General features: G+C 35.2%; 1 protein-coding gene across 6 annotated transcripts in view; it reads right to left on the minus strand.

The window, feature by feature from the left end:
• EML6 (echinoderm microtubule associated protein like 6) overlaps positions 1-15,381 on the minus strand; it is a 267,350-nt gene that overhangs the window by 75,121 nt on the left and 176,848 nt on the right. For all 6 annotated transcript variants that reach the window (XR_003045624.1, XM_025045093.1, XM_015587547.2 and 3 more), the window contains 3 exons: positions 13,342-13,435; positions 3,695-3,795; positions 2,250-2,452 (listed from right to left, as the gene is read on the minus strand). Coding sequence is in view for 5 of the 6 variants with exons in the window: in XM_025045093.1 (XP_024900861.1) it covers positions 2,250-2,452; positions 3,695-3,795; positions 13,342-13,435 (398 nt within the window). In the remaining variant the exon portion in view is untranslated. The remainder of the gene's footprint in view (positions 1-2,249; positions 2,453-3,694; positions 3,796-13,341; positions 13,436-15,381) is intronic.

Here is a 15,381-nt window from a genome sequence, read left to right on the forward strand (position 1 = left end):
ACCAGCCTCAGAGCCTGGCAGTTTCTGCTATCTCATATATTCCTACTGAATGAATCATAATTAACATCACAATGAAAATGATTGTTAAATATTTTTAAATTAAATAATTACTTCCGGAAGAAAACATCATTATTTATTATTAAGAGTAAATTAGGCACTTCATATAAAATCATCCTGCTAATTTGTTCAGTAGACATCAATTTCCACAGTAATTAAAATCCAAATGACTATTTACAAAATCTGGAAAGTAAAGAGCTTAACATATTGGATATTTTTTACTGAACAGTCATCTTTATTCTTGTTCTAAGCTTATGATTTCTTGGCCTTACTAGTTTTTATTTCTGGCAACTTATCATATATACCAGCTGTTCTTAGAAAAGTCTTTTTTTTTTAAAGAAAAATACTAATTCATTCTGTTTTCTCAGAAACATTTAATTTACTGCATTTTAATAATGTGCGCGAGGAAATAATATTTTGAAGTTTATTACATTAAATATTCTTTTCCTTACTATGGGTTTTGCACCCAGGAAGATTTGATCCCCAAATTAAATTTAAATGCAGGATCTTATCATTAAGTTTGTTGAAGGAGGAACGCACAAGGCCGAAGGGGTTTAGCAGGGTTTACTGTAGCAAAGTGACAGCCAGGCTGAGCTGAAGATGGCGTCAGCCCCAAATACAAGGGGACCTGAAACTTATATGGGGCTTTTCAGTGGGAGTATTTTGGCAGGGTAAATTGTCAGGGAATGGTGGAAAGTCCCTAAGTTGAGTGAAATGGGAGGTGAGCATGTAGCTGTTGCCAACAGCCAACCCGGACGTTGCAAGGTCCATTTTCCACATGAGAGATAAGGGAGGAGTCTGGCTCCCACACTACGGGGGTAAGGGATGGAGCCCTCCTGGACCTAACAGTTATACTGTGATATCCTTGTCTCTTCCCATGATTTGTTAGCTTAATTTACCAAGCCATAAAAGCATTTAAACAAGTTATCTCACATTAACTTCTGGGCCTACAAAAATTCTTCATTCTGTTTTAATCTTTTCTAACATTTGTAGTTTAACCAAAAAACAAGTTTGCCAGTTAAAAAAAAAAAAAGTTTAACAACTAAATCATATAGCTGCACATATAATAAAATAGTTTAATGACCAAAACAGCCATATAGTTGCATGTATACCCAGAATCTACTTCTGTAGTAGAATCAGCATATTTACCTGAAAACAGGGAAATGCAAAATGAGGCTAAGCTTAGGTGTGTTGGGTGGCTTAAGTTCTTTGGCAAAGAGCATAGATGAATTTGTACCCACCAGCAAGTTAGCAGTGAATAAAAAATTGATATTTTCTGAAAAATTGATTGAAGAAAGTGTTTTTAGTAGGACTGAAGGTAAGTGTGATCTTTATAAAGAAAAACTTGTAAGGCATGTGGCTAGCTGGACAAGACCAAGATAAAGATGAGCTTGAGTGGAAAGAAGGCCAATGTGATAGTTAATGTTATGTGTCAATATGACGGGCCAGCTAATCTAGGGTGCTCAGATTAAATATTTCTGTGTGTGTAAGGGTGTTTCCAGATGAGACTAACATTTAAATTGGGTGGACTCAGTAGATTCCCCTCCCCAGTACGGGAACCGGAATAGAACATAAGTCAGAGGAAGGAAGAATTCATCCCTTTTTTCTCCTGTCTCACTGAGCTGGGACATCTCACCTTTCCTATATCATGTAGGTTTCTGTGAGTACCCTCTGTGATGTTTGCACAACTTTGAGCTGGTGAAAAGACTTCACTCTAACATTCTTGTCTAAGCTGAACCTGTCTACAAAAGAACAAACTGGTTATCAACATAACTGTTGGTCAAATTGATGGCTGGGAAGATAATCTAATCACTTGGTACTTCCAGGTCTCTGCTCATTGTGCCCTGGGGAGGAAGGATAATACTGAAATACTTCTCAGGACTTGTCTGCTACTGTGAGTCTACATGTAACCCAGTGCTAATTCTTACGGAGCTCGAAGGCGTAAGAGCCAAGAAGAACACATGTGGAAAAAGTGGGGAGAAACTGAACATAAATTATAAATAAAAGAGAAAATTTAAAAGATGTCTGTACTCCCTGCCATGTCTTCTCTTGACAAGACAGTCATGACGACTACTTTCTAGTTCAGATAGTACTGGCTTTAGACACAGTCTCTCGGTGTGGACCTTCCTAAGACTAACTTATAATTTTAGAAAGCTGATGAGGAAAATGAATTCTAAAAAAGTATACCATACCTTATCCAATGCATACATAGCAAACACAGGCCCATCATGAGCCTTCACTGTCTTTAGTAGAAGAATATCTTTCCAAATAAAAATATCTCCAGTAGCTGCTCCTGAGAACACTAGATCTTCCATTCGCCCGTAAGAAACACACATCATTGTTTCCCATTTTCCAACACTTCCAAAAATTCCTCTTTTAGAGGTGAAGCCCCCACCTGGAGTAGACCAAGAGTATTTATTACTTTTTAAAAAAGTGACACCTTCTATGAGCATGTAGAATGGCTATCTTCAATGAAAAACCCAGTGTGTTGACACTATGTATATACAGAAAGATGTATGAAAACAGCAAGAAGTATCACAAACAAAAATATTATAAGAAGGTTTCTCATTCACTCATACATTAATTCAATGTTTATTGAATCCCTACTTTGTGGCAGGCACAGTCGTCAGTGGTGGGGTATGAGGATGAAAAGAGAGTTCCCGCTTTCAAGGCCTGGCTGGAGAGAGAACTCTATATGCATCTCAGTCCAATGAGACAGGCATCTAATGAAAGTTCAGTGCAAGCTCTGTGCCAGCCAGAGGAAGGAGTGACTAAGTGCCTGGGAGAGCTAGGACACTTCGTGAATGTGAATGTAGATGTAAACATGTTATATATGTTTTGCCTCAATTTTTATCACAGGAACTTTGGGGTGAGAAAAATAAATCATCGTGTAGGAGAAAGTACATCAGATTCTCCTGTAGATGTTCACACTTCCCTGCACTTCCTGACTAGCACTGAGAAACCCAGACTCATGCCAGACAATTCTACACAGGCTGGCTCTACGGACGTGCTGGGTATCATTATCCTTTCTTTAAGATCAGAAAGCATTGGAATGGTAGCTTATTTATGTTTTGTCCAGTATAAACTTGGGCTAGGTACTAAAGCTGATACTGAGCTCAGAAACGATTATAATAAAAGTGTGGTTTATTAATGAAAAAAGTAAGATGCCGTTCCATGTTTTGTCATGCTTATTTACTCATTATAATCAATATTATAATTCACGAGTATTTATTTTGACCAACTACTGTGTGCAATGTCAGAATTTAATTCATTTTCTAAATTCAGTGATAAATAAAGGGACTCTCATAATACTGAACATTCTATTCACTCAACCAAAGTGATTATTTTACTTCTTGTTCAGTAGTCCAACATAATTACTGCTTTCAGAATAGATGACTAAATATAATTATTTTCACAGTGGAATATTTTCCAAAGCTTTCTAGATATTGATGAATATGCATAGCATCATACAGAGTGCTCTAAGTTTCACAGCTTAGATATTAGACAGTCTAAAGTGAATTTGGAAGAGAATATCTTTTAGGCATACTTTAATTTTCGATTGCAGAGATAGACTAGGTATCGGTTAAGGTTTTCTTCAAATTCTCAAACATATAATGAAAAACCCAAACAACAGTACCTGCTTGCTGCCAGAATTTGATGTGCTTTATCCCAACTGTAACCAGTTTGTCAACATGGTGTGGGTTACACTTTACCACAAATATTTTATCTTTATGTCCTCTGTAAGAGACAAATAAGAAAAAAATTAGTTTTGATGGAAGTTATAATATAGAGTTTTATCAAAAGCATGCATTTGGTCTAACTTTCATTAGACCACATGCAACAAAACAACTAAATTAGAAATTCACTTAAAATACACGTAGGGTCTACATTAATGAGCTTTGACTTTTCTTTGCATGTTTGAGCCCCTTCTTCTTACCCTAATATTGCTACCAAAGTCTACTTAATTATTTTTTAAATAAATTAATGAAATATCTAAAATGGATCAGAATGTCTCTATAAAATAAAATTAATGCCAACACCATAGGATTGTGAGTAATTCTCAGGACATAGAGGTCTCATACAGGAGGAGGGAGAAGACACTGCAATAGCATTAATAAGAAGCTTCAAATGTAATATTCTTACTGTGGAAGTCATAACTCTAGGTTAAATAGTGTTTCAGCTAGAAATCTATTCATTAGAAATTGAAGCCCCTGGCTCGAATCCATGGAGAGAGAAAAGATATTATCTTTTGATTTAAGGCACTTTCAGATGCTATGCATTCAGAAATGTAGGTTTATAACCCAAGAGGCAGAAGGACAAATATAAAAGTGAGGACCAATTGGAGATCTGAAGCTGCAGACCTGGCAATCCACAGTGCCAGGAATGTTTCTGCTTTATTGAGTCAACACATTAGAGTCTAAGGATTTCCTGGTCTTAATGTACTTTTTGATGGTCTTCTCTGGGATTTAGGACATATATTTCATTATGTAAAAAAAGGCAATTAACAAAGAGAACATGACTGACCAATCTCCCTTATGAATATCAAAAATCTTAAATCAAATATTAGCAAAGAGAATTCAATAACACATTAAAAATAATATATTATGACCAAATGCAAGGGTGGTTACTTATTAAAGAATCAAATAGTATAATTTATCATATTAATATAAATGAGAAAAATTAGGTTATATTCACAGATGCTAAAAAGGTAACTTAAAAACACTCAACATTCAATGAAGTAGGAATTAATGGATGCTTCAGACTTATCTCTTAGATGTTGCTATTTCCCTTCACTCTTTGACTATGAGAAACTCAGATTCATTCAAGACCAACTACCCACAGGCTGGCTCTCCAGAAATGTGTGCCATTGCGCTTTCTTTAAAGACAGGAAGTGCTGGAATAGTAGCTTATTTATGGTGTGTGTGTGTGTGTGTGTGTGTGTGTGTGTGTGTGTGTGAACTCAAAAGTCAGATTCTTACTAAATGAAATTCCCAGTGAAGTCATGAGCAAAACTATTACCACTACCATTTAACACTGTATTGAATATATTAATTAATGCAATTAGATAAGATTTTAAAAAGTAAAGGCACAAGAGCTGAAATGGAGGAGGTAAAACTATTTCTGTTACCAGAGGGTATAATTATATGTCTAGAAATTTTTAAAGAAAATAATGTAAAACTACAAACAAGGTAATTTAATAAAGTTACAGTATATAAAATTAAATATGGAATGAATAACCTTAATACATTCAATAACCAGTTAAAAATATAATTGGAGAGAGGACTCTATAAACAACAAAAATATCAAGGCATAAGTTTAATAAGAAATGAGCAATATATAAATTGAGTAAAATAACCCCCCCCACACACACACACACATACACATCTGTAAGATAGAAAAGTAGACTTTTAAAAAGGAACACATCCTATGTTCTTGAGTTGGAAAACTCAATCATAGAGATGTCAATTCTCCATAACTTTATTTATAAATACAACTTGATTCCAAAAAGAACATTGGGTATTTATTTATAATCTAGAGTTAGACACTGATTTTAAAGTTCCTGTGGAAGAATAAAACAACAGGAATGACCGAGCAAACTCTGTAAAAGAAGAGCAAAGTGAGAAGGGTAGCTCTCTTAGATAGTAAAACAATTTATAAAGACTTCATAATTAGAACAGGGTGGTACTGGTGCATGAAATGATAACAATACTTAACAATGGCAAAATAGAAAATCTAGAACAAGACCCAAATACATATTAAAATGTAATATATAAAAAAGACAGGTCTCAAATCAATGGAGAAAGATGAATTTTTAAAATAAAAGGCGTTTGTCACCAAATGTTGGTGAGGATGTGGAACAACGGGAACTCTCATCCATTGCTGATGGGAATACAAAAATGATACAGCCACTTAGGAAGACAGTTTGGTGGTTTCTTATAAAATTAAATGTACTCTTACCATATGATCCAGCAATCATGTTTGATATTTACCCAAAGGAGTCAATAACTTATGTCCACACAAAAATCTGCACATGGATGTTTACGGTAACTTTAATCATAATTGCCAAAACTTAGAAGCAACCAAACATCCTTCATAGGTGAACGGATTTGGAAAAAAAAAAAAAAAAAAAAAACTGTAACAACCAGACAATGGAATGTTATTCAGTGCTAAAAAGAAATGAGCTATCAAGCCATAAAAAGACATGGAGGAAACTTAAGTGGATACTACTAAGTGAAAAAAATTAATCTGAAAAGGCTACATACTGTATGATTCCAACTAAATGACACTCTAGAAAGGCAAATCTATGGAGACAGTAAAAAGATTATTGGTTGCCAAGATAGAGGGGAGGGAGGGATGAATAGACAGAGCACAAAGGATTTTTAGAGCAGTGAAACTATTCTGTATGATACTATAATGGTGGACACATGTCATTATACATTTATCGAAACTCGTAGAATGTACAACACGAAGAATGAACCCTAATGTAAACTGCGGACTTTAGGTGATAATGATGCATTGATGCAGCTTTATCTATTGCAATAAATGTGCCACTCTGGTGGTGGTGATATGGGAGGGGCTGTGGGTGGCGGGAGGAGGGGGTACATAGAAGTTCTGTACTTTCTGCTCAGTTTTGCTGTGAACCTAAAACTGTTCTAAAAATAAATAAATAAATAAATAACGTCTATTTAAAAGGGAAAAGAAAAATGGTGTTTGGAACACCCTGATAGCCAAATGGAAAAAAGATGAAATTAGATCTGTTCCTCATAATAGATACTAAGATAAATTCCAAATGGTTTAGAGGACTAATGTAAAGATGAAGCTATAGCAGATTAAGAGAGATTATGAGTGATTTCCTTTTAACCTAAGAATGGGGAATACCTTCCTAACTATGATTCAAAGTCTTGAAGCATTAAAAGACTGAAAAATTTTTACCACATAAAAAACCTTTTTCATGATGAAAAATGCCATAACAAAATCAAAAGACAAACGACAAACTGGGGAAAATATCTGCAAGTTATAGACAAAGGACAAATAACTCTAATTTTTAAAGAACTACTTTCTGTGTGTATTATATTTTAGAGAAACCAAATGGTTGATGAGGGAAAATCCTTATTTATAGAAGAATTCTAGCTAATATGAAGAATGAATGATAGAATTAGAAAATTATAATTTTCAACTCCTAATTAATTAATTCAGTCCATAGTTGTAAATGGATGCTGCAACCAGTAGATAATGTGCTGCTAGTAAGCGTTATAATATTGGGCTGATAATGTGCTGATGGTAAGCGTTATAATATCGGGCTGATATTACTAGAACCCATAACTGAGCTAACTAAAGAGTAGGACAACTAGACATTTCACACAGCAGTGTACCAAGGGGGTGTCCTGGGAGAGAGAAATTCCATACCTGACATTGTTTAGAAGTGCTTGCTCATGGTAATAATAAAAAGCAAACTGGCTTTTAGCTGGTTTTATTCTTTAAAAAGTCTTCTACAGATAATACAGCCCTATTGCTTGCACTTTTGAAATACTACTCCCACTGCCCCCACCTTCTAGTATGCCACTGATTACGTTTCTTCCAATGTGATGAAAAATGAAGTACATCTCAAGTATTCTTTTCTAAAAAATTGCATGTAGGAGAAAATATTTGTAAAACGTATATCTGATAATGAACTTGTATCCAGAACATATTAAAAAACTCTTACAACTCAATAATAAAAAATAATCCTACTAAAAATAGGCAATGTATTTAAATAGATATTTCTACAAAGGAGATATAGAAATGGCCAGTAAGCACATGACAAGATGCTCAACATCATTAGTCATCACTTCGTACCCACTATAATGGCTATAAGGAAAATGACAGACAATAATAACAGTTGTTAAGTATGCGGAGAGATTGGAACTTTAGTCATTGCTGGTGGAAATGTGAAATGGTATAGTCACTTAGAAAAATATTTTAGCAGTGCCTCAAATGCCAAACTAAAGTTACCAAATAACCCAGCAATTCCACCCCTAGGTATATACCCAAGAGAAATAAACACATGTCTACGCAAAACCTTGTACACAAATGTTCATAGCAGCATTATTTGTAATAGCCAAAAGGTGGAAACAACCCAAATATCAGCTGATGAATGAATAAACAAAATGTGGTATAGATCCACACAATGAAATATTATTCAGCAATAAAAAATAAAGTGTTGATATAGGCTATGACACAGATGAACCTTAAACATTACGCTACATGAAAGAAACCAATCACAAAGGAGATCATATCGTATGATTCCATTTATATGTAATGTCCAGAATACAAAAATCCATAGAGACAAAATAGATTAATGCTAATGGGTGTGGGGTTTCTTTCTGGGGTGGTGAAAGTATTCTGCAATTAGTGGTGATGATTGCACAACTCTGTAAATATGCTAAAATCTATTGAACTGTATACTTTAAATTGTGAATTGTATGGTATGTGATTTATTAACAACATTGTTTAAAAAAAATCTGAACATGAATCTAATCAAGCCTATGGATCTAACTACCCTTTACAGAAAATGCAGGAGAATGCCTAAAATGTTTCCATGAAGAATCAGTCAGGTTTAGAATGTGAAATATTCTGTAGGTCAAATGACCCCGTTCCTCAAATGCATCTATGGCATGAAAAAGGTGTGTGTGGGGGGGCGACTATAAAATAAAAAAGGCTTAAGAGATAATAACCAAATGACCAAATGCAATACATGGGCCTTGTTTGGATGCAGATTTGAACAAACTAACTCTCGCCTTTGAAACAATCACAAATGTTTGATTATGAATTGGGTAATGGATGAAAGAAAGAAATTACTATTGTTTTAGTTGCAATAATAGAATGGTGGTTTTCAAAAATGTCTTTTCAGTTAGAAATACCTAATGAAATATATACAGGTCAAATTAAATGATGTCTTGAATTTTCTTTAAAATATTGTAACAAAAGAGAAAGTCAAAGAAAAGAAGTGAGGGGGGAGAGATTTGTACCATTCGTAGGATGTTGCAGCTGTGTGATGGGTACAAGGGAGTTCATTATGATATTTTCTCCACTTTTGTGTAACTCTGAAAATTTTAGTAATGAAAAGCTAAAACAAAAGAACAGAACAGATCATCTCCATACCCATTATGTGAGGCTTATTATAGTGAGAGGCAGGAAAGAAGAAGGAACTGATTTTTGAACTCTGTTTCTTTGAAAATCATAAGTAAAGCAGGAACACTAGGGCCAAGATACATCACTGGATGTATCAGGAACAATTAGGACAGAGAGAAATGGCTTAGATAAAAGAAAATGTGCTTAGCACAAAGAGAAGTGGACTAGGTAACCATAAAGGACATTAAGCATCCAAGGATTTCTTGGTTGGAGGAAAATCCCCATGGATTCCAAATCATTAAGATATATTTTAGAGAGAAGATGCTAAAGAAAATGAGACGAAAATTGAGAACAGATATAACATATTACATTTCCTAGATAGAAAAGAGCATTGTTTTCTTGTATCTGTACAATGTCAAACATTTAAATAGAAAAATCTCTTTTGAGAGCACTTTTTAGTTTCCATCTAATTTCTTAGTGTCAAAAAACACCGATGTTGTTTCCATTGTAGCTAAAGTTCTAAACTGACAACTGATGGCACGTAAATGTTTAATTAATATCCACTTCTAAATAAATGACATTCATTGGATTCCTGTTTTGTTTTTTTTTCCCCTTAGACGCTTATTAAATCTGTAGGGTAGTTGCCTACAATTGTGTGTGTAAGAAAAACAAAATGGAAAAAGCTCCAGGTCCTAAAGTGAGAGAATAAGAATGTAGAAGACTCTCTACTATTTATTAACCTAATACAGGACAGTTCTTCATTCCTGAGTTGTAAGTAATCCACCACAGAGGCCACATTTAAAATCTCAGCAAGCGCAGGGGAAGAAGGAAGGAATGTGCTTCTTCTAGAAGCAAAGGGCAGCTAGCCAGGTAAATTGGTTTCTGAATCTTCTATCCTGAGCCCTTTCATTTGATAGAGGCCCAGTCCTATGTGTGATTTGGTTTGCTCTTTCTTTGGGAAGGTATCCCTAACAGGAAGACTGAATGAATGTTTGATTTACACCTTGTCTCCAAAAAATATTTAAACTGGATTACTATATAGAATAATAATACAGAATAAGCCAGGTAACATAAATTAGAAGACAATGAGATAAAATATTAGTGAGTGGGGGGAAAAAAAGCCAGTTATAGAGCAGTATGTATAATATCCCATATGTAAATTAAAATGGATAGAAATACTAGAAGAATATATACTAAAGAACATATGCTAAAATATTGGCCACAGCTATGTCTGGGTAGTGGAATTACAGATGATTTTCATTTTCTTCCCGGCTGTTTTCTATGCTTTCTAACTTTTCTATAATGATCGTGTATTATTTTGAAAACAGAAAAAAGATTAATATCTGTTATTTTTAAAGAGATACACACTTAAAAAACAGTGAGAAGAAAAGGTGCTGATTTGGTGTGCAGGAGACTTTATGATATTTACTAAATATATGCAAGGGTAAGGGCCTAAAATGGCTCAAACAACAAAGCTAATACAGGAATGCATGCTCTGAAGCTCTATGTGCCTGCTGCTCTCTGCGGGCCTATGTTTGTCCCCAAGCTTTCTAGTAGCATAACTATCTCATACTAACATTGGAAGTATTCTTGTTAGGCACCTTGATAACTCTAGATTTTACCTAAGATCCCTACTGTTTAAACTTCTGAGATGAAGCAGGTCAATAACAGTCATTCTCTCCCATAGTCATGTTCCCAGTGCAATAAAATTCCAACTAAAGAAGCATAAAAGCACCTGATTATCTCATTATTCTGCCCTGATTGACGCTGCCATTAAGCCACTTAACTACTGCCCAAAAAGATTGACCCTGGTTTTTAAATGGGTTACTTATATATTAGACTATAATCTGAACAACATTTAAGAGGAAAAAAGAGTAAAAATTTCATTTGTAATGGATATAACTGAATTCATGAAAAATAGCAAAAATGCAAAGAAATTGTTCAGATAGATTGGATCAAGGCTCATAGAGATCTTGTAATAAGGTCTCTATGTGCCAATTCCGAATTTCTCTAATTTTTCTGAGCTGATAAAAAGTAGGTTCATTTAAATATTTTTACAATGGAGGGACAACTTTTGAGAGTGCAATACTGTGCAAGTGGCACACATTATTAGCCCTGGACCTGCCATCGTGGTTACCAACTATGTCCCTCCCCCTTGGGGAAATCTCGCATCCTGAGTGATGGGCATGTTGTAGAACAATCTCTCTGCTAGAACAACGCAACCTGTCAGAAGCAGGTTTGTTGTTAAGCCTTCCTAGTGACAATGCTGGCAATGATTGAGACATGGACTGCAAAATGAAGGGTATCACTGAGTGAGCCGTGCTCTGAGAGTACATTCGGCCCTCTCAGGAGCTGTGATGATTCCCAGAAGTCAGTGAGTACCATTGGTAAAGTAGTACTTATTTTTCTTTGTCACTTCTTTCATGTCTGTTTTTAAAGTTTTTATCTACTTAAGCACACTAACTTAAGGCTATAAGTGGAATTGTTTTTTTTCTGGTTATTTTTTATATAAAATTTATTATTATATAAATATTTATGTACATATTCATTATTTATCATTTCAAAACCTAATATTCTTCCAAATAACTTTAACAATCCTTGACACATTCCTTTTCGTAAAGAGCAGTGGTTAATATTATAATTGCAAAATGTTCTCTGAGGGAAATTCTGCAGGTGTCCTGTTTTGAAAATGTGACTTAAACCTTGGGAGTAATTCCAAAAATAAATTGTGTCATTAACATAATATAGTGTTAAGCCAGTTTGTGTTCATTAAAGTAACACTACCATGCATATCGGGTATATACTTTTTTTATTAATAAATATTGCTTCCTTCTATTTCTATTTGTTTCTGGCATACAACTGGTGAGGCACTCAGTTGCAGAGGGTTTTCTAGCAGGAAAATTGCATTTCTGTTGCTTTTGAAATGCAGATATATACTTTGCCTGAAATTACCTATTAATGCAGATAGTATATTATCAGAAATATTAAACGAAAATTCAGTTTGTCTAGAAGGAAAGCAGAGTCTTACTAGGAGCTAAATCTGAATACTAGGGGAGAGTGATACAGCAGTTTGAAATAGTAAAAAGAGACCAAGAGAAAAATCACTTGGGCAGGCGGATGTATGAGCTGTCATTTGCTGCCAAGAATTCCATTTCAATAGCAGTCATCAGAAGTGGTTTTTTTCTCTCTTAAGATAGTCAGCTGGAGTCATCAAGGCTCCATCTGCTCCTCCTCTAAGTCTCCAGCAATTCATAGGTCTTCATTCATTACACCAAATTGCCAAAAAAAAAAAAAACCAAAAAAAAAACCACACAACCTTTCCCACCCACCCCCCACTTAATATTGTGGAGGGAACTATTAACTAAAAGTGAATAATGGGGTTCAAAACCATTCACTTAAAAATGATTTTATATTGCAAAATAGAAAAAGTAAGTTGGTTAATGCAGGGAAGAACTAGTAGAGAGGTACACTGATAACACACCTTGGGCAACAAATTGTATTGCTAGGCCTTGGCTGCCAACTATTTTGACCTCTGACCACAGCTGGCAAACAGCTAAGCCCAGTACTAGTAGTAGTGGAAAATAACGTTCAGACTTCGGGCTGATTCAGCAGGGCAGGTGGCTGGGGTAAGGGAGGACAGGTGGTCTATGAACAGCAGTAGGTCTTGAAAAGTCTATTTATAAGACGGGGAGATCAGGGCAACAATTGCCTGCTTTGAAAGCAGTGGCAGATGCACACGATGGGGCCTCCTTTCCAGCATGCCACAGCCTCATGACAAATGGTACTTCTGACTCCAGTGACATTGACAATCCTTCACCAGATGCTAAGACTGTGGAAAAACAAGGGGCAAGGCACAAGCCCGAGAAAAGCTGCTTTTTTACTGCTCGGAAAAAGCTTTGCTATAACTAATGCATATATTACTAAAAGCAAAGTGATGAATAACTAACTCCTTGGAAAAAATTTCAGAATTTTCCAATTCCCTGAAACAAATATTAACTGCTCAAGGTGAGGGTGGCACTATGAAATGTTGCACTGTGTTTCATTTGGGTGTAAACCTTTCTAGGTGAATTTCATCTGAGTTTGAAGATGAAATCTTACTAGAAAATGAAAACTATTGACGTATATTGATGTGTGACAATCAGCAGGACGTGTCAGATCTCAGCAGCTTCTTACCTTGTTGTGGCTATCTTTTCTCCCTTTTTCCAGTCCCAAAACACAATACTGTGAAAATCGTCTAAACCAACCGACACCAGACATTTTCCATCGGCTGTATAAAAACAACACAAATGTCAAATGACTCATTTTTCTAATGAAAAACCAAAACATTTTATATACTATAAAGAGGAACAAGAAAGCGACCTTAATATTTGGCTCAAATACATTAGAAGTATCATATACTATAAAGAGGCCTCACAGAGCTTCTCAATGCATAATAACCGGTAACTGAATGAAATCGCTGACCCAACTTTCCAAGCTGAGACACAGGGCCAGGGGCAGCCTCTTAGGGAAGTCACTAAAACCTTGCCTATTTTGTGACAGACAAATCTCATGACATTTATTGGAAGAGCCATTTGGTCTTGTCACTCAGTCTATTTTCAGCTCTAAAACCTGGGTTCTGTTAATCCTTCAAGATAAGAGCATTATAGAAACTAAATTTAACTACAAAAATTCTTTCAAAAGACGATTTTATAATTTAAAAAATCTTAATTTCTTAGTTTCCCTATTTCAAATGTAGTATGCTTGTTAAAAGACATTTAGAAAATACAGACGAAAGAAATTTTTAAATCATCCAAATTTCTAGGCCTACATTTGATGTATATCCTGTAAGTTTTTTTCTCTACATAAATGCACTTCTAAAAACAAAAACCAGGATCATACTGAATATACTATTATCTAATCTTTTTCCATTTGTTATATGATGAACATTTTCCATTAGTATTAAATATTATTTATAATATTATCAATGATTACTATAAGTTGTTTTTTTAGGTTTTTTTCCAAAAACATTTTTAAATATATATAAAATTAAATTTGAAATCAAAAGAGCTAATTTGCTTTTCTCTTCAAGACAGAAGAAGAGGTACAGTCAGTAAGTCTTTCCCTTGCTGCCTCCTCACAGGAGAAGCATCTCTGGGTCAGTGGTTCCCCGCCAGGTGTGTGTTGGCTGGGAAGCAGGCACTGAGCTCATGTGCATCAGTTCAGCTGGGTGTCTGACTACAGAGGATCAACAACATTAGGGCAAAGAAACACAAGACTGTGAAAAACTGCTTCTCCCCAGTCTACCTTGGGTCTCAGCTGGTATTTTCAAAGGTGGGCCTGATGTAGATGCCAAATTAGTTAAAGTGGAATTTCAGATAAGCAATGAATAATTTCTTAGTGTAAGTATGTACCATGCAATATTAAATTTACATTGCATATTTATGTTGCATGGGGCATACTTGTACTAAAGAAAAACTATTTGTTTATATGACATTTTAAATTTAATTGAGTCTCCTGTATTTTATTAGCTAAATCTGGCAACCTTCCCTCAAATGCTAACCAGTGCCCAACTTGTGAATGCCCTTACTTGGGGCAAAGACCCACCCTTCCAATCACCTGGGAACAGTGGTCTGCTCCTTTTCTAGAAGAGGAAGGAGAATAAGAGAAAGAAAGAGCCTGGTTTAACAAAGCAAATCCTCTCCAATCCGGGACCACTACTAAGTATGAGGTAAGGATTTGAAAGTTACATTAACCCTTTCAAGCTATGAGGCTATAGCAGTATTAGATGAAGACATTGACACTTTCCTTAAGGGTTCAATCACCAGAAGGTGATTATTTTAAACAAATGTGTCTTCTGAATCATAACTAATGATATGTCCTTATGCTTAAATGTTACTAGGCTTTAAGTTGGGCAAGGTCTCTTTTTTATGCATTTGGGAGAAGGGACTGGTAATGACTTTCTATTCATTACTAGCAACATTACTTTTTCTACATCTCCTGGTATGGCCTGGTTATGTTTCTATGTTAACATGCCTCGGTACTCGGGGATTTTATTTTTATTGGAGTTTTCTGTCACCGTTTTTAGATTATAAACCCTTGACGGTTTACGGTAATCATATAGGATTTCCTTTGTGATCCTGACACTGAGCTGGTTTTCAAAGAATACTGATATACTGGTGACACTGAAGAGGACTAGGAAGATAAAGAAGAAATGTGCATATGAATGGAATGAAG

Source organism: Pteropus alecto, unplaced genomic scaffold (assembly GCF_000325575.1).
Source record: "Pteropus alecto unplaced genomic scaffold, ASM32557v1 scaffold131, whole genome shotgun sequence".
Lineage (NCBI taxonomy): Eukaryota > Metazoa > Chordata > Mammalia > Chiroptera > Pteropodidae > Pteropus > Pteropus alecto.